Source organism: Coffea arabica, chromosome 11c (genome assembly GCF_036785885.1).
Source record: "Coffea arabica cultivar ET-39 chromosome 11c, Coffea Arabica ET-39 HiFi, whole genome shotgun sequence".
NCBI classification, from domain to species: Eukaryota; Viridiplantae; Streptophyta; class Magnoliopsida; order Gentianales; family Rubiaceae; genus Coffea; species Coffea arabica.
Genome location: NC_092330.1, coordinates 43,244,664 through 43,265,692, shown reverse-complemented (window position 1 = coordinate 43,265,692; position 21,029 = coordinate 43,244,664). Strand labels below are relative to the sequence as shown.

Sequence of the window (21,029 nt, the reverse complement as noted above, 5' to 3'; positions counted from 1 at the left end):
ATAATTTCATATTTTTTGTCACCAAATTGCAACTTTTTTGAACAAAGTTTAGGCTAGGAGTGTGCAAAATCAAATAATTTCGATTTACTGACCAAAATTTGAATTGAATTCGAAATTTTGAATTTAATAATTCGGAATGGAAATTAGAATATCGATTTCGAATTATACGAAATCGGGTCGAATTCGGTAATATCAAATGACTACACTATATATATGATGAAAATTTCAAAAAATAACAATTCAAATAGTCCTTAATCCTCTCAATCTGCACAATGTGCATCAATTTAAGTCTCTGTTTGAATTGATCATTTAAAAAAAAAGATTTTTCAAATACAATATTATAGTAATACACAAATAAAAATAACTAAAAAAAAATCTCATTTATACAATATATCAAATATTTTTTTTCAAAAATTTTATAATAAATTTTTTTTATATACACTACTAGAATAAAAATTTTTAAAAATGTAAAAAAACAGGTAATTCAAACATAGCATTTTTCACCCGGGTATTATTAGTATCATTTACCCTCCAACGTTTGATCCTACTTTCCTTCAATTGAAACCCTTCGTCCACGACTGTATGCTCTTAACTTCCCAGCTCTGCTGGCGCTTCGCATTACTCCTACGCCGTCTTCCTCCTCCGCCGTCCGCTCTGCATTTTAGAACCTTTCTACTCCGCCACTGCTCTTCATTGCACTCGCCGCCCCTGCCAATGGGCACAGCCTCGAATGATTCTGGCCCCTCCGTCCCCAAAGACGAAGCTTATCTCGCAACAGTTATCAACAAACGCATCGACCTCTTCAAATCCATCCAAGACCGGGAAAAACTCCAGCGCCTCTCCCTGTCCCCTGACCCCATCAGGTACGAAACCCTGAACCTCTAAGTTATGTATAATATAAAGAATTAATGACTTACGTTTAAGAATAATTTATTTCTTTGGGTTTTGTTTTGTTAGGATTGTGTTACCTGATGGGTCAGTGAAGGAGGGGAAGAAGTGGAATACTACCCCGTTTGATGTGGCGAAGGAAATTTCCAAGAGCTTGGCATCTAATGCGTTGATTGCTAAGGTGGACGGGGCTCTATGGGATATGCATAGGCCATTAGAGGGGGACTGTGAGCTGAAGCTGTTTACATTTGATAGCGATGAGGGGCGAGATACCTTTTGGCATTCAAGCGCCCACATCCTTGGCCAGGTTCAGTGCTCTTTTTTTTTTTTTTTTTTTTTTTTTTTTGGAGTTTTCCCAGCTGCATTCTGGTTTTATTTGGTAAAAACTGCATATTGATTGAGCATTGTGGATGTTAATTCGATGTGTTTTATTGCCTGTTCAGTCACTAGAGCAGACATATGGATGCAGATTGTGCATTGGGCCATGTACCACAAGAGGGGAGGTAATTTACTAATTTGGGTGCTTTAGCTCTTCATCTTTGTAGTATACGCATTCACTCGAATATCTGACATCCAAGGTTTAGAATGGCCAGAGTTGGCTCGTTGAAAACTTCTTTAAATATGTTAAAGTTGGAGGTGCTTCTGCGTTACACTGATAAGCTTTTGTGACTAAATATTCTTTGGAATCAAAAGCTTCCAATATGTCACTTGTTGAACCTTAGCTCTCTGTTTGACCCGTAAATTCCCACAAGAAACTGGATTTTGCTCTATATGGTGAATTAGCGTTTTCATATAGGCTGACCATTAAATGTTTTCTGTTCTCTCCTGTTTCTATTTTGCATTTAAGCTGTTCCCCCTTTTGCCTTTTTGGTTAATTAGATAGAAAATGCATGTTTATCGTATTTTCATGCTCTGAGTTGATGCTTTTGCAGGGTTTCTATTACGATGCTTTTTATGGTGACTTGGGATTGAATGAGGATCATTTTAAAAGGATTGACGATGGGGCTAAGAAGGCTGTATTGGTATCTCTCTTTTCTACCTAAAATTGTATACTTGGTAAAATCTGTGTTCTATTTTGTGCTTGTGAACAGTGTGCCTGTTTTTCTTTTCCATCTTTTAACATGTTATTGTTATTTCAATTTGTAGGATTCTTTATTACTGATTTTTGTGCTGATGCTTTAAGACAATGGCAAACACTTTTGATTAACCATTTCATAGCTATTACAGTTTCACTTTCATACAACTTTTTCAATAAACAACAAAGATATGGTAGAGCTAGGATTATTGTTGTGATGTTTCATATACTAATATGGAGAGCCGATATTGTTGTGATGTACCATATATTTATACGGACAGGCGATATGATAAGCATTCTCACATAATTTTGTTATCATTTTGGCCTCATAGAAACATGTTGATCCTGGAATCCTATTTGAAATCCTTAGATCTTTCTTTTCAAATAGGTTTAGCAAACTTACTTTCCTGGTACTAAAAATATGAAAGACTCTGCAGTCCTTCCAGTCAACATTTTTTGTTTGAGCATATGGTTTTCAGTGTGCACTTGTGATTCTATGATGCTTGAACTGAGATTCAGATGAATGATTGTCAACTGATTTTCTTGTAGAGATAGTCATATATTTTTCCTTGCTATATCGTAACATCCAATTCAGCAAGATGGTTTGGGGTCAGCTGGGATTTGGAAGGACATTCATTTAGGTAACAGTTGGGAAAATGTGGCACATTGTGTTACTAGTGATATTTTTACATAAGATTACAAATATATCGTTGCTCTGGAAATGTATAAAGATTCCAAACGTATATCATTTTGGGGAAAGTTTTAGATGCATTTCGACCTTTCAAAATAAAAGTATATTTTAGTGTTACTACCAGAAGCAAGAAAAGATAAGAAAAGGGGGAATGTCTGCAACTTCTGGTATCTCAAAAGTTGTGAAAACAGTAAAGAGGACTTTATTGTACTATCAGGCAATTTTTGATGTATTGCATTCATCTTTCTACTAATGATTTATGCTTCTATGATTCCAATGATTTGGGAGACATGCTGCTTTCTTGGAACTGAGTGTGTTACTTAACTACCTTTTTGATATCAGGGAAAACAACCTTTTGAGCGCATTGAGGTTACAAGAGATGAAGCTCTGCAGATGTTTTCCGATAACCAATTCAAGGTAATTTGATATCTTTTGAAATGCTAGTTGTTTGTGGGAGTCAGTTTTATTGATTGTAGTTTATCTGTTTCAAACAGGTTGAAATCATTAATGATTTACCTGAAGATAAAACTATCACCGTATGCCGATGTGGTCCCTTGGTTGATTTGTGTCGTGGGCCACATATACCAAATACATCCTTCGTTAAAGCTTTCTCTTGTTTAAAGGTGAGGTTCTGATTTCTGTAGGCCTTATCTATATTATTTACAAAGCAGAAGCAGGGGCTTTTCCAGTTAGTTTTTATATTTCCATTCTTGCCCTCATTGATTGTTTCTTAGGACAAGGATGAATCATTAATGCATTATAACTTGCATCATTGTTTCGCATCAACTTTTTCTTTTGGCTTGCACGAGCAGAGGATGTGTGGCTTTTCCATAGTAGGTAAAGAGATGCATTTGTGAAACATTTATTCATATTGTTGCTATGAATTGTAAAATTAGGCTTCCTGAGCGTATTGGAGGGGGAACAAAGACCGTGAAAGGTTGCAAAGAGTTTATGGAATATCATTTCTGGACCAGAAGCGTCTGAAGGTAGGATTCATGCTTTGCAGTTTCCTTTTTGAGTAAAGGCTTATTTTTGCATTTTGTCGCATCATGTAATTAGTATGGCATCTATCTTGTCTCCTGCTATTTTGTACCACCATAGTTCTTATTATTAGATATGGTTCTTTGTTTAACTTGTCAAGACATGCCATTTGAATGTAAAAGCAGTTATTCATATGAGTTGTAGAAAACACGACTAGGACATGTAGGTGTTCATAGTTTTTCTGCTTAGTATGACAAAAGCTATTTGGTACTTGTATTCATGCCTATCTAAGTTTCATTAGGCAGTAGACATGACAAGATAAAATAAAACTTCTATGTGGATTTAATCTATTGAGCCATTTTGGCTCTTTTCTTGTCATTCTGCAATGCTCATATTTATAGCAACGGATTATTGGACTTGCAATTGGCACTTGCTGCCTCAAAAATATTTAGGTAGCTAGTTTTTCAGGAGTGGCACTAATTTTGTGCTTTTAGCTGCTAATTTCTGTACTCCGTGAATTCCTCAAGCGCATTCGTTCAATGGCATCTGAGTGGCTTGAGAAGTTTTACATAAATATATTAGCTTCTTGAAACTTATGGCAAAAGGCATGAGGCTTAGAAAATATGGTTTGTTGCCAGTTTGTTAACGCCTGTCCCTTAGCTGCCCAATCAAAAATTATCTAACCTTGTGAATCATGTAGTAACTTGCGTGATAGTTGAAGTTGGATGTGGAACTGATGATGTGTGAAAAACTGAGTACTGAGAGTGAAGCTTCAGCTTTTATGTTCTATTCTTGCTATCAACTCTTTGTCACTTAATATGATGGGTCATGGTTATTTTTTCCTTCTTTAGAGAGTCAGTGGTAAGAAAGTTCTTACTTGTTGAAGATATCCTTTTGTTAGATGTTTCTTAATTTGTAAATCTTGCATGTTCTCTGGTTGATGTATCCTCAACATTTTGTTTGGCAGGCTTTGTAAATGAAAATATATGGATTTCCACTTCCCGTTGTCAATAATTGATTTCTTTAGCAGTGGATAGTATATCTGCAAAGTGCTAAGATAAGCTGTGAGAGCTTTGATTTGCATTTTGTATGATCTTGGCAGGGTGAATTCTATTAGATTTTGAGCTAGGATTTTGACTTGATAATCTTTCTTGCAGCAATACAAGGATGACCTGGAAGAAGCAAAGAAGTATGACCATGGAGAATTGGCTAAAAAACAAGAACTTTTCTTTTTCCACCCACTTAGGTAGGACCGTGATGTTTTCATTTATCGTACTGTCTGGTCAAATTTGTCAAAATGCCTATGAGACCTGGTTCGGTTGGTCTTGCATAATTTGCAGTCCCGGAAGTTGTTTCTTCCTTCCACGTGGTGCTCGAGTTTGCAACAAACTCTTAGAATTTATACGAAATGAATACTGGAAGAGAGGTTATGAAGAGGTTGGTAATGTATAATGAACTACTACTGTTGCAAACATGTTGTATTATCCATTGAAGTTCACATCTTATGGTGTTCTTTTTGTAGGTTTGGAGTCCAAATATGTATAACATGCAGTTATGGGAAACTTCTGGTCATGCTGCAAATTATAGGGACAATATGTTCTTATTTGAGGTCAGAAATCAATTTAGTCATTATTATGTATTTTATGTTGTGGCACGACTGATATTTCTGTAGTTGCACTTGCAAATAAGGAGTTTGCTAGAAGTTAGTGCGACTTAATTTCATGTAAACATGAAAGTTGGCATAATACATTTTTGCCTGATCCGTTAAAGTCCGTTCAAATTTCGAGACTTGAAATTAATAGTCACTTTCTCAAAAGATTTTATTTTTATTTCTTTTTTGCCCCCATCCCTGAGAAGGCTGATATTCCCACTTCTATGCTTCATGAATCTACTTTTTCTTGTGCTGTTCATTTAATTTGGGTACTTAATACCAATTTTTAATAGGCATTGAATGTAAAGGGGGAGCCTGGGTTCTTGTTCTGATTTATGTTAATTTGTCATGGAGGAAAGAGTGGCATGAAACAATGAGTTTGAATTTTTTTCTAAATTCCAGTTTGGATGATTCAGCAGATGGGTTTTATTTCCATGGAATGTGGTTGCATAAAATATGTTTGGATGATCTTAGTGAAATTTAATATGATTGAATGTGTTTTCTTGGTTATATTGCAGATTGAGAAACAACAGTTTGGGCTCAAACCAATGAATTGTCCAGGGCACTGTTTGATATTTGATCATAGAGTTCGTTCATACAGGGGTGAGCTATTCTGATATAGTTTTCCAACTCTTTTGTCTATCATATTTGTAGAACACTAGTATTGCTCTTTAATTTTTACTATTCCAGAATTATGCTTAATTTTCAGAACTTCCTCTTCGCCTGGCTGATTTTGGAGTCCTGCATCGGAATGAGGCCAGTGGTGCACTTACTGGTTTAACTCGTGTGAGGAGATTTCAGCAGGTATTAAGACAATGATGGTGATGGTCTAAAATCATCTGCATTGGTTGATGATTGCATCTTGATTCCGTTCTTTTGAGTCATAGAGGAGAGGATAATCTAATAACACAAGTGACTTGTAGTAAAAGCTGGTGTTTGGATGTGTTTGTTAACGTCATCTTTCTCGATATTCTTCCCAATACAACAGTTACTCTAACTTGGCCTCGAATAGCTATGTATAGTCTCCAACACTATATAATAGTCTGGTCGTGTGCTCAGTATTGTTTCATGGATATTATTGAGGTCTTTTGCCATTAATTCTTGTTCTATTGCTAATAGGTTTGTTTTACTTTGAAACTTTGAATTTCTGGCAGGATGATGCACACATTTTCTGCCGTGAATCCCAGGTAAGGCTCTAGTTTATTAGCCTTTGAAAAACTGTTTTGACTCCTGTTGTTAAATAACCATCTTTTGACAGATAAAAGATGAAGTCAAGGGTGTGTTGGATTTTATCAGTCATGCCTACAATATATTTGGGTTCACCTTTGACTTGAAATTATCTACGGTATGTACATTTGGTCTTTTATTATGCAGCTCTTTGTTTGCATATTTAGGGCATCAGTGCATGCTGTCCTTCCTTTTGTTGGTGGTTTTGCACTAATAAGTATTGTAATGGCATTGTTAGTGTCACCAGAAGTTGGTAGCTTTTGCCTCCTTGTTTTTGTTTACATTATCTGTTCTTCACTTTGTTGTGTAGAGCCTTGTTTTTTATGCGTGCTGCTTCATCGCATTTGATCTACCACTAGTCTCGTTACCGCTCCTGATTTACAACTTAACAGAAACCTTACTTCATGTTGTCTGGGATTTGGTTGAAAAGACATGTTACTCTTGCATGAAAAATATATTTAAGTTTACAGATCTGACATGCTTTTTTGTTTTTCATAATCCTTGGATTGCAGAGGCCTGAAAAATATCTTGGTGACTTGGAAACATGGGAAAAAGCTGAAGCTGCTCTTAAAGAAGCATTGAATGAGTTTGGGAAGCCCTGGCAGGTTTGTCCTTATCTTTTCTTGTGAATGAACATAAGTTTGTTCCACTTGTTTCTATTAGTTTTTGTAATGAAAGAATTATAGATGTATATGGTGGTAAACCATCAGTTGCTCAGCCAATTAGAGCTCTGGGGCAGTTTTACTTTCCCCTGTCAATGTGCTGTTACAGAAGATTTCTTATATGCTTATCTGTGTCAGATTCTCAAGCGTAATTGAAGTGGAGTTCGTTCACAGTACCCTATTAGTGGGTTGGTCTGCTTCTGTCATGCTTGGGATTAGCACAACCTTTTCTTTCCTCTAATGCATTGCAGACTGGTTCATACCTGAAAACACTTCTTTTATTTTCTGCAATTAACCCTGGCATGCAATTTGGAAATAATCTCTTAACTCCATTCAATTTGGGAACAATTTATCTTACTATGACTGGCATGGTATGGTATTCAATTTAGCTTAACTCCATTCATTTTTGATGCATTAATTTGTTCTCAAAATATGCTTAAAGATGATTTCAAGTCTTCAGCCTTTGTCAAGAACGATGCTATACGAAACCCAAATTCTGCCCTAGCTTTTACACACTCAAAATCTCTGGCTATAATCTGCAGTAATATGTTTAGAAAATCTGGTGAGGCTTTGTCTGTATGGTCTTTCTAATGCTGGTTAAGAACATGAAAGAAAGTCAAAACAACTCAAGTCATTTATCTGATTTCTTCACTCAAAACATCTTATTTTATCTGAATGGCTTCTCTAATTTTAACCTTCAATATGTATAAAGTAACTTGCGTTCAGTGATCTGTTCGAGTTCATTCTTGTTACCTTAATTTGCTGTTTCTTGCTGCTTATATGTATCAAGAAGTACTGCTTTTTAATTTTCTTCTCTTGGTCCCGTGGAACTCTTGTTTTGTTTATCAGATAAATGAAGGTGATGGGGCGTTTTATGGGCCGAAGATTGATATTAGTGTCAATGACGCAATGAGGAGGCAATTCCAGTGTGCAACATTGCAGGTTAAGTTGTTTCTTAATTCTCTTCAGTAATCTCTCTCTCTCTCTCTCTCTCTCTCTCTGTGTCTCTTCTTTTGCTTGCTGTTATGCCTGAAATTGTTTAGGATTCTATGTTTTCCTTTTAATTTTTTCTTCTTTAAGAATTAAGTATGCTGTTGTTAGACTTACCAATTAATTGCTATTTTTTGTTAAATTATTGTTGTTATTTCAGCTGGATTTTCAACTTCCTTCTCGTTTCAACTTATCTTACACGGCAGAAGATGAGAATAAGAGGGAGAGACCTGTTATGATACATAGAGCTATTCTTGGTTCGGTGGAGCGTATGTTTGCTATACTTTTGGAGCATTATAAGGGGAAATGGCCATTCTGGCTTAGTCCACGTCAGGCAATTGTTTGCCCTGTCTCTGAAAAGTCACAACCCTACGCTCTGAAGGTCAGTACCGTATGTGCTTATGCATTATGCTCATTGAAAAGCATTTCTTTTGTTCTTGACTTGGGAATTTACTTTATGCATTGATGCGTCAAAGTATATTTGATATCTGGAAGATGACATGGCAAATCTTCTCATTTGTGTATTATCATAATACAATGTTTAGATAATTGTTTTTCGTTTTTTCATCCATGCTTCTGAAACTGCTGCAACAATTTTTTTCTTGTTTTAGCTAAGGGATCAAATTCATGATGCTGGTTATTATGTTGATGTTGATGCAACAGACAGAACAATCCAGAAAAAGGTCTGTCAAAAGTTGCTCAAGCAGCATACTTATCCTAATTCTTGAGCGTATATTCTCATTGTGTTTGTAAACAATTTAATGCTCAAGGAAGCAATCCTTTCCTCAGGTTAAGGAATTTCTTCCTGAAAAAAAGAGATTTTTTTTTGGGGGGGGGGGGTTATGAAGGGAGAGTTGTATTTAAAGTATAAATTGCTCGATCGATGTTCACCTTTCTGTGTATACTGTGTTAGAATATAAACATTACTATATTCTGGATTCCTTTAGGTACGAGAAGCTCAAGTAGCACAATACAACTACATCTTGGTGGTCGGAGAGGAGGAAGCCAAAACTGGACAGGTTGTACTCTTCTTGTATAATATTGAATCAAATTTAGCACTTTATGTTTGCATAGTCTGTGCATTTCCCTGCCAAATCTTGCAAACATGTCTTGCTGTATTGTTATGGGTTGTTGCTTTGACATGAGTTGATAATTTACATCTGCCTCCTGGTTGATAAAGTTGGTCATATGGCATAATACATGGTTCTTTTCATTTTTGGTTGGGGGATGGGGGTTTATTAGTTATCTCTGATGGCTGGTTCATACCATCGGAATTACCCTTCTTTCTCCATCTTCTGAAACTGCTTCTAGTATCCCCAGTTTTTCATTAAATAGTTACTCTTTTAATTTCGAATATTAGCCATCTATAGGATATGGCTGGGTTAATTACCTAAGTTCCTCGGAGCAAAATATCGCCCTTTGTTTGTGTTCCTTTTTGTAGCGGGACTGTTTAGGCAAATCATTCATTCTGTTCACCTGATTTTGCCAGTTATTAATTTGCTGAAAAGAAAAACTGATTCCAGTTCAACTTGATAATTCACCGGTTGTGTTCTGCAAGACAAATTTGATTGGATAACAGTTCACGAGATCCTGACATTGTCTAAAGTACTTGTTGATTTGTGTTATCTGGAACATTGAGGTAGATGACCTAATGTAGAAAAAAGAAAGCATTTTGGGATTTGCTATTAGCATCTGCAATCTAGTAAACGGAATGAATTACAGAATTTCCTATAATCTATCAAGTAGTATTGTGGAAGAAAAATTTTGAAAACCCATTAGCTTAGCTTTTAAGGAACTAAATAATCTATGTGGTATCCAGAATTTTTATGCTTGTAGCTTTCTTTGATTACTTGTGCCTTTTCATTTAGCATTACGATAGAACAAGATTCTAGCATCTAAAGGGTTCTGATTTCCTTGGAAATGTCTTGAATCTATTCCAGGTTAGCGTGCGAGTGAGAGACAAAGCCAGCCATTCTGTCAAGAGTGTTGAGGAACTCCTATCGGACTTAAAAAATGAAGTTGCAGCTTTTCGTTAGGAGCTTGGATTACTAGAAGAAACGGGAAAGGCTATCTCACAAGGTTTTATAAGCTTTGATGTGCAAATCAAGGACTTGTTGTAACCAAAATCAGTTACACACAATTAATTTTGTCACCAATATAGAGCATCAGTTCCATATTTCTGTGTAATATAGACATTAAGTGGTCTAATGTGACAGTCGTCTTGAACTAATGCTGCTACTGCCCAAAAAGTCTCAGAGGTTTTGTTTCACGTTCCAATGTAGAATTTGTCCAGTGTGGTGGTCATTGTAATTTTCATCTCATTTGGATTAGGGTTCGACAATTTGCGCCCTCGAAGTGGAGACTGGAGAGGTAGAGTTGAAAATGCTTAGACCATTTAATTTATGCAGTTGAAATAGAACTTGCTTTTTACCTTTTAATTATTCTTCGGCCTGTTTATGTTAGACTTGGTTTTTCTTGATAGGCGAATGTAAGACTTGTCAATTTGTAAAATTTACTTTTGTCTCGAATCGAATTAGATGAATCTGATACTCGATCGACCTTAACGCCGAAGTCCAGATTGGATCCTTCTTGTCCTCGTACACAGAACTATGCATGCGATTCTTCTACTTTTCTTCCTTTTTCCGTTCTTTTTTTTTTTTTTTTGTGTGTGTGTGTGTCGGCGGCGGCGGGGAAAGGAAAGAAAAGCTCGCTGTTTCATTCTATACAGATGATTGCATAAGCATCTTATATTCTCTAAAACCACCACCAATTAGAGGTTACGACAAAAAAAAAACAAAGCTTTTAGGCATGATGGGAGGCCGGGTTTCGTAATCAGTTAGCAATGCCGAAAGCGAACTGTCTTACAGGTAGGTCCTCGTCCAAATAGCAAGTGTTTCATGACAGACAACAATGGTAATATGTCTTTACCATCAGCTACAGCGGATGACCGCCGAGAAACCCTTCAAATCCCGAGTTCAACTATGGATTTCCAATCAAGAAAATCTGTCCATCTCTCAAACAGTGAATTTGATTATCCTCCGTATGGTGTCTCGTAATTTTTGACCTCACGTCCGGTTCGTAACTTTTGCAGCACTGCATAATGTTGTCTTGTGACAAAAAAAAAGATTCTTTTTGACAATTAAGAGACATCTTCTTCTTCTCATCTTATGACTTACAAATTTCTTTTCTATTTACTCTTTAAACGTGACTGCCTCGGGGTTTTAAATTGTACAAACTATATAAGGTCCACAAATTCACAATGGAAACAAGGACAAAGCAAAAGCAGAAATCTTATAAAAAAAAAAAAAAAGCTAAAGAAGAAATAAAAGTGTAAAATTATAGTACTAGTATGCTAGAAATAAGTGCCGCCAACTTGCTGGTTTATAAGCACATTGTTCCTCATTTTTAACCAAGCTAATCAGTTAAAGATTATGAACTCCAGTTATCATTGTCTCCACCATGGATGTGCCCGGCACACCAAAGAGATACAGAGCATACACTACTCTACTAGAAATTTATACATTCCACACAAGAATCCGTCCTCATTCTACAACTGAAAAGAAGAGGTCAATAGGAATTACACTCGCTCAGACATATCAGAACAAGCTCTAAAACAGTTGAAATTGCGGAGGCTGATATACTCTTCTAACATGAAAATGATCTTAAACGACATTAACCCCTCATTGGTATCCATGGTTTTGCATAGCCTCAGTAACATTCAGGTCCTGATGATAGCCAAAATGATGATGATACGACGACATTGAGCTACTACTCTCGCCAGCATCCTTCTCTTGCTTATCCTCCTCAAATTCTTCCTTGGCAACTTTCTCCGTCCCCATCAACTCCATTGGTTTATTCATCATTAAATACTGGGGTGGGGCTTCACCGTTATAAGCTGGCATTGGAGGGGATGAGGCCGGTACCACCACAGATGGTAGTTTGGAGAGAAGGGCTTCAAGACTGCTCATTGATGGAGTTATTTTCATGGGCTGATGAAGATGGTCGTAGTATTCGGCGTGTGGTGCAAGGTTTCCCTGGAAGTGCCATCCTTCTGTTGCTCCATAACCATCAATCTTGAAAGGATATGCTGCTGATGATGGATGAGGCAGAAGAACTCCGGGAATGCTTTCGATGTAACCGAACTTCTTCCTCAGTAATACGACATAGCTCAGATCCTCGACAACCTTATTGACATTATTCAAAACACAATGTTAGTAAGCAGAAAATTGATTTTTTGAGTTAATTCGACATAAATATGAGAGTGCGAATAATGTTGCGAGAGACAAGGAGGAGGAGACCTTGTGGACGGCTCCTAATTGGATGACACCTTCTCTAACAGCAATCAAAGCTATAGTCTACAAGATCATGCATAGGAAACTAGCTGTAAGTTGATCTAGCATGGTACGTACTTTAAGGTGGATGTATGAGTGATTAATTTCGTACATACATACCTTAATACCAGACTGAAATTGAGCTTCCCAAGTCCTAGGATGCTGTCAAGATGATGTAATTAAATTCAAGGTAGAGTACAAAAACAGTTTTATGTTTCCCTCCTTTTAAATAATGAGTGCACGTACGTAGCATGAAGTTAAGACTGTCATGTACACGGTGATGCATATGATATAGATAGAGGAGTTCCTTACTGAGTCAGCTGAGTTGTGCCATGCCGACAGGAAGTTGATTTCTTGGTCATTTGGCTCTTTATAGATCCACTTGTGGCTGTGATCAGCAGCTACTTTTCCAATTAAACTTCAACAAAGCATTCAAACTTCAATACCTACTTCAATTATTTAGAAAATATAAGAGAAAGAACGGGTCGATCTAGTCCACTTACCCTTCACCATAGTTGTAGATTTCATGGGACATCTTGAAGAAGAGTTCTGGTTGAAGTCCTTGATAGTGTTGATATTCACAATTCCCATAGACTGAAGAGCTTGGACATTCTCCAGTGTTGATCTCAGTTGTTGAGGCTGCAAAATTGCAGAAACCATCTTCCCAAACCAATATCCTGGCATTTAATAATTTGTGACTCATTTATCTCGAGCTTACTTTATCAGCTTTCTCGTGCAGAATGCAGAGTGGTTACTGATGATCATAAATCTCAGGAATGAGTTATGAGAGACTAAGAAAGAATACCAGTTTCTTCTGTTTCCTCTTGACCTATCATATACTCCTCCTTGGCCATCCCACCTATTAATTAGAAGCACAAAAATGTCCCATGTCAGTTGAGCAAATTGCATTTTAGGTGAAAAAGAGGAAAGTCTTTTTTTTTTCTTTCCTTGGAAATATAACTAGCTAGGTTAGGCTCTTTTACTTGGGTGGTGGATAGTTTCTAGGCAAGATCCTCCAAAAGACAGCATAAACCCATTGAGAGTTTTCATGAATGCAGAGGCTTCTTAGAGTGTGTTGAAGAAGATGAGTAACAGCTAATGAGCTGAGTTGTTCTTCCATCGCTACTTTAGTTTTAGTCCTTGTTGAGTGTTGAGTCTCTCACACTCTTTCTTCTATTCTATCTTCAAAAGAAAGAAAAACCCAGCATCCCTTTCTTCCTTTATATAAGGCCACTGGATAGTTGCCACCACCATGGAAATCTCAAATTTATACCTCCGCACGAAGGCCCCCCTCTCTTATTCTCTCTTTCTTAATTAGGCTTTAATTTCTACCGAAATGATTTCTTTAGGCCCACACTCTTTTTCCTCTCTACCCCGTTTCCAACAGTTCCTTTGTCAAACCTCTATTCATAACCATCCAATACTTTTCACTACTTCTCCCTCCAATAATGAGTTATCAGACGGACCAAACCTTATACTAATTCTACCTACATCATCATGAGTAGATCCTCTGGAGTCTATATCAGAATTCATTTTGAAATCTTCTCAGCCCTCGGTCCCCAAGACCTTGTTTCCCAGCCATTTTGATTTCTGACACCATATACTCATTTCAGTCCCAGGAAAATTTCCTCTTGCTGTTACTAATTAATTTTTACTTTCCTCTTCATTTGACTACTCAGCATGTTTTTTTTTTTTTGGGAATTTTTTTTCTCTTATTTCCTCAAGTATTCATAATGAGTTACGTGTAAAACTTGCATTGGGATATATATATATATATATATATATATATATATTTTTTTTTTTTTTTTAAGTGGGATTTTTGTAGTTAGCTTAAATGACTAATATAGGTCAACAAAAATGCAGAATGTCACAAGATATGCTCTATTTTGTAGATGGTCCTATACCATGTGTGCATATTCAAATTTGCCTGTTATTAAAATGGCTGAGCTCAAAAAAATTCGCATGATGATCTTTCCCGTTACGTGAATGAGTCTCTTTTGTAGTTTTGTTGACCAACTTATGTGTTTCCTACCTCAAGCTCAAAGGCTGATGGATGCAATTATCAGCCGCACTGGTACCATGGACGTACATGGTAGGATGATATGCTACAACCATTTAGGTGCAGTTTTTAATGTCCTGTGGTCCAATAAAGCAGAAGCATTAGGTCATGCAAGGCAACTGGCCACTCGAGATCACTACAATATCAAAGAAATGCGTTTTCATTAATGTCATTTTGCTTGCAAACTTAAGTAGCTTCTTATTAGTTATACTTTGTCCTCTCAGCATCTTAATCACTAGGCACCTTTCAACAGTGTCAAACAGTTCTCCTTTACGGCCATTTCCTGTTGGTGATTCTATTTCACATGAGAACAAAGAAAAGAAGGCAAAAAGCACATTGACACCGGCCCATTGTAGAATTTCAGAAGTGTTGATTAGCCTAATTATTTCTCAGAAGAAGGAATGTATGTTGGTAATCTACACTCTGTTACCCATTTTATGACTTCACAAGTGCATACATATAAACGTTTGACTTGCATGCAAAGTCTTAGATGGAGTAGTATTATCAGTTCTGAAGTTGAGCATTTTTTTTTCCCCAGTGATTTAGATACTTTTTGGGCAAGTTTACATAACTTATCAAGAATGTTAATGGGGTATGCTCTACTCGTGAAGAAGTTATTTTGCTACCTTCAACTATAGCCAGTGCATGTAATTAGTCATGCAAAAAACACACACGAAAAAACGTGCTGACACATACATCAACTGACATTAAGTAGAAATGATACTAACTGACTAGCCTTAATATCAACTACTCTTTTTGTATTTAGTCGACAATAGAGCTGAGCTCATTTCATGACTAGTCTTCAAGAATTGAAGGAGGATTTTTATCTCATTTGTGATAATTATGATGATACGTGATGTGTTACATACATATAAATATAAATTGCATGGTGACTAAAAGAAGAGGAAGGCAGTCCTCTCATCGCTTTCTAGCCTGCAACCTTGAAAACAAGGCAATTAATAGCCTTTGTGTTTGACCATTCAGTAACCAAGTAACTGTACCGTCACTAACAGTAACAAATTATGGATAAAAGAAGTTTTTACAGTGATAAACCAGCATTTATGTCCATCATAAATTTTTTCTTGACAGTGACAGAGTTGTATCAGTTGGTATCTTCATTATTTTGTGTTTGGCTTCTTCTAAGGCAACCCCATTTCACCGCACACTGCACAAAGAGAGAGAGGGAGAATGAATAAGGTTCTTTTATTGAAGGGAGGGGGTGGGGACTGGGGGAAGAGAAAGGGAGAAAGAGAGATAGAGAGAAGGGCTTGTGTTACTGAAGGATAAATTCGCATTTTGCACGGTCAGCAAAGGCACTGAGTGGAAAGAATAGTGTTGTTGGGGACACGGTCTGAGCCAGTGATGTAAGACATTGAGGCGTACGTGATTGCAACGTTTTGTTTCTCAATATTGAGCGAAGTTTACACTTTTTTAGGCTCCATATAATATAGCTAATGCATCTATTCATTTGATGATCATCAGTGCAATGCAAACACATGCTAATATTTTCAAGGAGGGGTGGCTCAGTTCACATTCAAAAATGGATATATATATATGTGTTCTTTTGGAGGAGCTTCTTAACATGCGAAATAAGAAAAAAGAAATGGGGAGAAAAGGAAAAGAGTGTAGTATGGGGGTAGTATAATTATTATTATAGTGCAAGCATTTTGCATGGACGTAAATTGAATGACAGTGATGGTGGAGGTGTAGATTTGTATTGGGGACGTACGACATGTGATTTTGTTCTATTCAATGACACCAATTGTTTAAGAATTGTTTTTGTTATGGAATGGATGACACGCGATCGATGATAGGCTTGAAGAAGAAGAAGAAGAAGAAGAAGTTGGTGTGGTATCAAAGTTTGGCACAGAGACTTGGGTCAAGATAACGAAGTGTGGAATGCCCCATCCCTTTCCTCCATTAAGGAAGTGGAAATTCTGTCCTCCCCATCCTTGCCATTGCTGCATGTCTCTTATATCCATACATGTACGTATTTTTATTCCCTATTCTCCACTCAATTATCAATAATGCAAACCCAAAAAAAAAAAAACCAAGTAAATGCATCCATACATGTACATATTTATTCTACTCATAAAGCTAGTAATAGTAATCGATCGTATCCAAATTAAGTGTAGGTTAGGAGAGCTGTTTTTCTTTCTGTTGAAAAAAAAAAAGAAAGGTTCCTATACGAAATTAGTTTGGCTGGCGGAATACCTATACGATATCGTGGCAAAATGATTGTAGAAATCTTTTTTTTTTTTTTTGTAAAAAAAAAAAGGCTAGCCGATTAGTTCTTTTAGTAATTATCTCACGCCACAAAAATTTTATTTCGTCGCCATGCACGTCAATTCTAACACAACTTGATGTGATGAAACACTTGTTATAAATAACTAGAGAGATAATGCGAAATATATATAAAAATCAAATCGTTTTTTTTTTTTTTTATCACAAGACAGGAGAACCACAGGATCCGGAGATTGCATACTTCGGAGGAAGCAAATCCTACTCTACTCTACGGGTTAATTCCCGTTATTATCGGTTGCTGCTGTACTAATTAAAAGCAAGATGGAATACTTAGCAATTCGATCACCACCATAAGTTATTAGATGTTTTTTTTTTTATTCAGCTGGACCTATCCATTTCTTCACTTGCAGAGAGAGCCCTGTTCAAGAATGCAAGCGTGATGCCAGATCGATGGAGTTCCAACAGGTCACCTACAAGGTTGTGTAGTAAAATACAAGGAGGCAAAAGGGTACTAGACTGGTCCATGATGATTGATAAACCAATGGATTTTGGTTGCGTTGCTTCCTGTCCTTACCAACTCAAGAGAAAGCCAAAGTGAAGCTACAGCAGGCTAAACTCAGAATATTGGCAGCAGCTAATCATATACGTACACTATCAAGAATTGGTTGATGTCCAGAAATCTAAATTTCAGTGTTTCTTGGAGTGATAAATTGGTAGTGTATCATCAATTGCAGTTTTTCTCCTTCACCAATATATGTATATACTATTATGAAAAGTATTTTCTACAATTTCCAATGCGCCTGTGATTCATTGGATTGGACCATTTAAAATCAACTTGAGCAGAAAATTTTTTCAATTAAATAATTATCGATTGCATATGAAGATGTGCATCGCATGGGGCCGGTACATAAACATCCATCACTCCACTTCTTTGATTTTTTGTAAACCTTGTTAATTGTCCAAGCACCACACATAGATCATATGTCTAAGAATTCATGCCAAATCTGGAGACATTTGAAAGTCGAGCTTAAGGGGCGCCAAAAAAAAAAGAATTGTATTGCCCGAATATATTTTAAAGTATCATTTTGCCATCCATAGGAATCTTAGTGATCTTGTTCTTTTATATACAAAATTAAATTGAGAGAAAACCATAAATTTGGAAAAACTAGTGCTCATGATTTCACGATTATATATAGGTTTTCTTTTGCCGTTTCTATGACTGACTAGTGACTACACCACACACCCTTATGTTTAAAATAAAATTTCCCACTTGTACGGTGCCTTGGGGGTCCATGACATTGGAAAACGATTAGAGACCAATTTTTTTTCTAAAAGGTCATCGAGTTTTTTGTGCATTATTAGGGTCCTCCCATTCTGCAGAAAGGAAAAATGAACCATACAACCGAGGGTCGCTATCCATATTTTGGCACAAACATAAAGCGCAAAAAATGAAAGGATTTTAGCCTTTTAGGCCATAATAACAACACTACTGTGTGTTTGCACTGTGCAGCATGGCCCATGCAATTAAGGATGCATGACACACAATTGATAGGGCCTTTTCTTTAATTAATTATTTCTCTCTTGCTTCTTCTAATTTCATGAGCTTCTCCATCGGATTGTAGAGGAACGAGTCCTTTTTCCTTTATTGTGTGCTATTATTATTTTCTTCTTTTTGGGGTTGCAAAAGGGTGGCGGCGGTTTGGGGGGGAGCTGGGCTAAGGGAGATGAGAGTGACCTTAACTCTGTCTGAGGTTGCGGTAGATCGAGTTGTAATGCACTGAGAATTGGTGGTGAATGAGACTGCTGGTTGGTCGGTACTAATTTCTTTTCGGCCACTAAGTATATAGTCAAACGCTATATGGAATTCCTTTTTTTTTTTTTTTTTTGGGTTATGTAAGGGGAAAGATTCTTGATTTCTACCAAGTAATTGTGTGAGATTGAAAATTAGAGCAATTAAACCTGTAGGTCAGGGCTATGGAAATAATAAGTCGATCAATTTGCTGCCCTTCGACTAATGATCGAGGACGGAACTTTCTTCTTGCCAGTGATGAAGCAGCTGGATCCCAATTCTCGTCATGTCCAGTATGCAATTATGCATGATAAATATAGCTAGCAGTCACCCTTTACAAAGTGTAGGGCATGCAAGTCATGGACAATAATACATAAAGGAAGAAGAGTAAAAAATTACTACTGTCTACTGCAGAAACCCTACACCATCATCCATGATACGATTATCATCGCATTTGTTTTGTCCCCTCCTTTTTTCACCATGAGTTGTAACTAAGGGGAATATGGCCGGCCGGGTAGACAAATTAATAAGGAAGGAAACATGTAGCGAATTTTTGGAGGGTCAGTTAGTTTGTTTAGGGTTTTGTCAAACGAAAGTACTCGTAAATTATTCTTTCCTGAAATGAAGTGCTCGTAAGAATTTAGTTTTTTTGTAGACGTAATTAATAAGTTCATGAGATTGATAAATTTTTAATTAGGAGATGGTTAATATTAGCCTCCGCGTGAATGGTCTAGCGGCAGCGCCTCTCACCAGTGAATTTTGAGGTCACAAGTTCGAGTCTCCGTTCCGCTAGATTCCTCCGCGCGCACTTAACGTGTTCGGACCGGGTTGGGGCGCCGGGCCCGGCCGCAGGGGATTAATCGGGCCCCGTAAGAATTGACCCGGACACCCTTGTGGCGAAAAAAAAAAAAAAAAAGGTTAATATTAGCATACGAATGAAACATTAATTATTGAAACCTAGCTGTATGTTCTTTCTTGTTTCGAAAATATACTCCGGTGAAGGAAATATATATACTATATAGTTCATTCTGAAACGCTCCCAAAATATTTCAGTGGGACTGCAAAAAAAAAAAAAAAAGAGTATAAATAGTAAATTCAATGGAGTGGGTGGGTCAAGGGAATCAAAAGAAACTGCCCATTTTGATCATAATTTTTTTTTCCCAACTTCCTCAACTGCGAAAATTGAGAAGCCATCATCATCACGTGGCTGTCTAGCTGCTTATGATTCTTTTGGCCCGCAAGAGCTTTATGCACGCATCCAAAAAAAACCAAAAGCAAAATCCTTCATATATAGTTCACATATGCTCACCCCTTCATACTTCATAGTCATACCCCATGGATTGGAAAGAAAATAAAAAGAAATGAAAGCCATCGTCGCTTGTCAGTCGCTTTCGCCTTTCCCTGTAGTCCATCCTTTGCTGCAAAGTGCAAATAATCAAAGATTCAGGACCCAAGCAAATTAGCTGATCAATGTGTTTAACACAACATTTAATTAGCTGATCAATGTGTTCCCCTTTTTTTCTTGTCTCTACTTTGGGAGCACAATATTGTATCATCATCAACGTGGAAAGCTGAATTATTTTAGTGGTCTGGTACAATTACCAGTTTTATTTTATTTTATTTTATTTTATTTTTATCTATATATATATATATATATATATATATATATATATATATATATATATACTCCTTTTAAGGGTACCCGTACGGACCTGTGGTCTTTTATATCTCTAGAATCTAAATAGAGAAAGCGACACCTTTTCACAAATGATAATTTATTCATTTACAAGGGCCAAGCTGAAGGCCGTCCATAGCTTTTTGGGTTTCAAATGAGATGCCTGCGGAAACATAGACCGGAGCTATTCTAGCAACCAAAATATTCAGATTGCTATTAATTATGACATCCTTAATCTGGCTAATCTAAATCGTTTCCACCTAGAACTCATTTCCTAGCTAGCTAATTAACAACGGGGCTCCTACTTTTAGTTGCAAACTTGCAATGGAAAAACAGGCAACATTTAGTTCGTCTCTGCAGCACAAATTAAAACACACACGCCCTTGCTTGCTTGGGGTTGTGACCAACCAAATACTTATAATTAATTAATCGGTGTTCTGATTTATTATATGCTTAATTAATTAGTACATGAAACAATTTATTGCATGGAAATGAATACATCATATCTCCAACATCATGTGGTCTATAGTTGATCAATTCCGTTTACATTATAGACCGTACCTTCTGTTACTTTGCGATTGAATGAAACATTCACATGGAATTAATTTTGCTAGTCCCCGTTGCAATGCTCAAAACAATTAATTACTAAAAACCACACATTAGGAGGAGGAGGAGGAGGAGGAGGAGGAGGAGGAGGGGGAGGCTGGTGCAAATGAGGTGCCATGATTGCAAGAGTTGGTTGTGGGATCTATTGATGATGCTACAT

General features: G+C 36.8%; 2 protein-coding genes across 2 annotated transcripts; one reads left to right on the top strand and one right to left on the bottom strand.

Annotated features, from left to right (window-relative positions):
- The first annotated feature begins 536 nt into the window (after window positions 1–536).
- Window positions 537–10,603, top strand: LOC113716351 (threonine--tRNA ligase, mitochondrial 1). The gene is given in 20 exon segments (XM_027240648.2): window positions 537–863; window positions 958–1,195; window positions 1,332–1,391; window positions 1,821–1,910; window positions 2,997–3,071; window positions 3,149–3,277; window positions 3,551–3,640; window positions 4,793–4,881; window positions 4,976–5,072; window positions 5,158–5,244; window positions 5,805–5,889; window positions 5,996–6,090; window positions 6,441–6,473; window positions 6,545–6,631; window positions 7,026–7,118; window positions 8,025–8,117; window positions 8,326–8,547; window positions 8,777–8,848; window positions 9,113–9,184; window positions 10,106–10,603. Coding segments are annotated over 20 exon segments (2,184 nt in total). The 5' UTR covers window positions 537–582; the 3' UTR covers window positions 10,202–10,603.
- Window positions 10,604–11,698: 1,095 nt separating this feature from the next.
- Window positions 11,699–13,719, bottom strand: LOC113715601 (protein RICE SALT SENSITIVE 3). The gene is made up of 7 exons (XM_027239843.2): window positions 13,480–13,719; window positions 13,302–13,355; window positions 13,000–13,173; window positions 12,809–12,914; window positions 12,617–12,658; window positions 12,464–12,520; window positions 11,699–12,349 (listed from the first exon to the last, which is right to left on the bottom strand). The coding sequence occupies exons 1-7, from the start codon at window positions 13,614–13,616 to the stop codon at window positions 11,846–11,848; spliced, it is 1,074 nt and encodes a 357-aa protein (XP_027095644.1). The 5' UTR covers window positions 13,617–13,719; the 3' UTR covers window positions 11,699–11,845.
- Window positions 13,720–21,029: the final 7,310 nt, after the last annotated feature.

Excerpts from the sequence above, each read along its gene's own strand:
- LOC113715601 (XM_027239843.2), bottom strand. The coding sequence starts at position 13,616 with ATGGAAGAACAACTCAGCTCATTAGCTGTTACTCATCTTCTTCAACAC. Across the intron at positions 13,174-13,301 it reads AGAGGAAACAGAAGAAACTG|GATATTGGTTTGGGAAGATG; the intron begins GTATTCTTTCTT and ends ATTAAATGCCAG. Across the intron at positions 12,915-12,999 it reads ATCTACAACTATGGTGAAGG|TTTAATTGGAAAAGTAGCTG; the intron begins GTAAGTGGACTA and ends GCTTTGTTGAAG.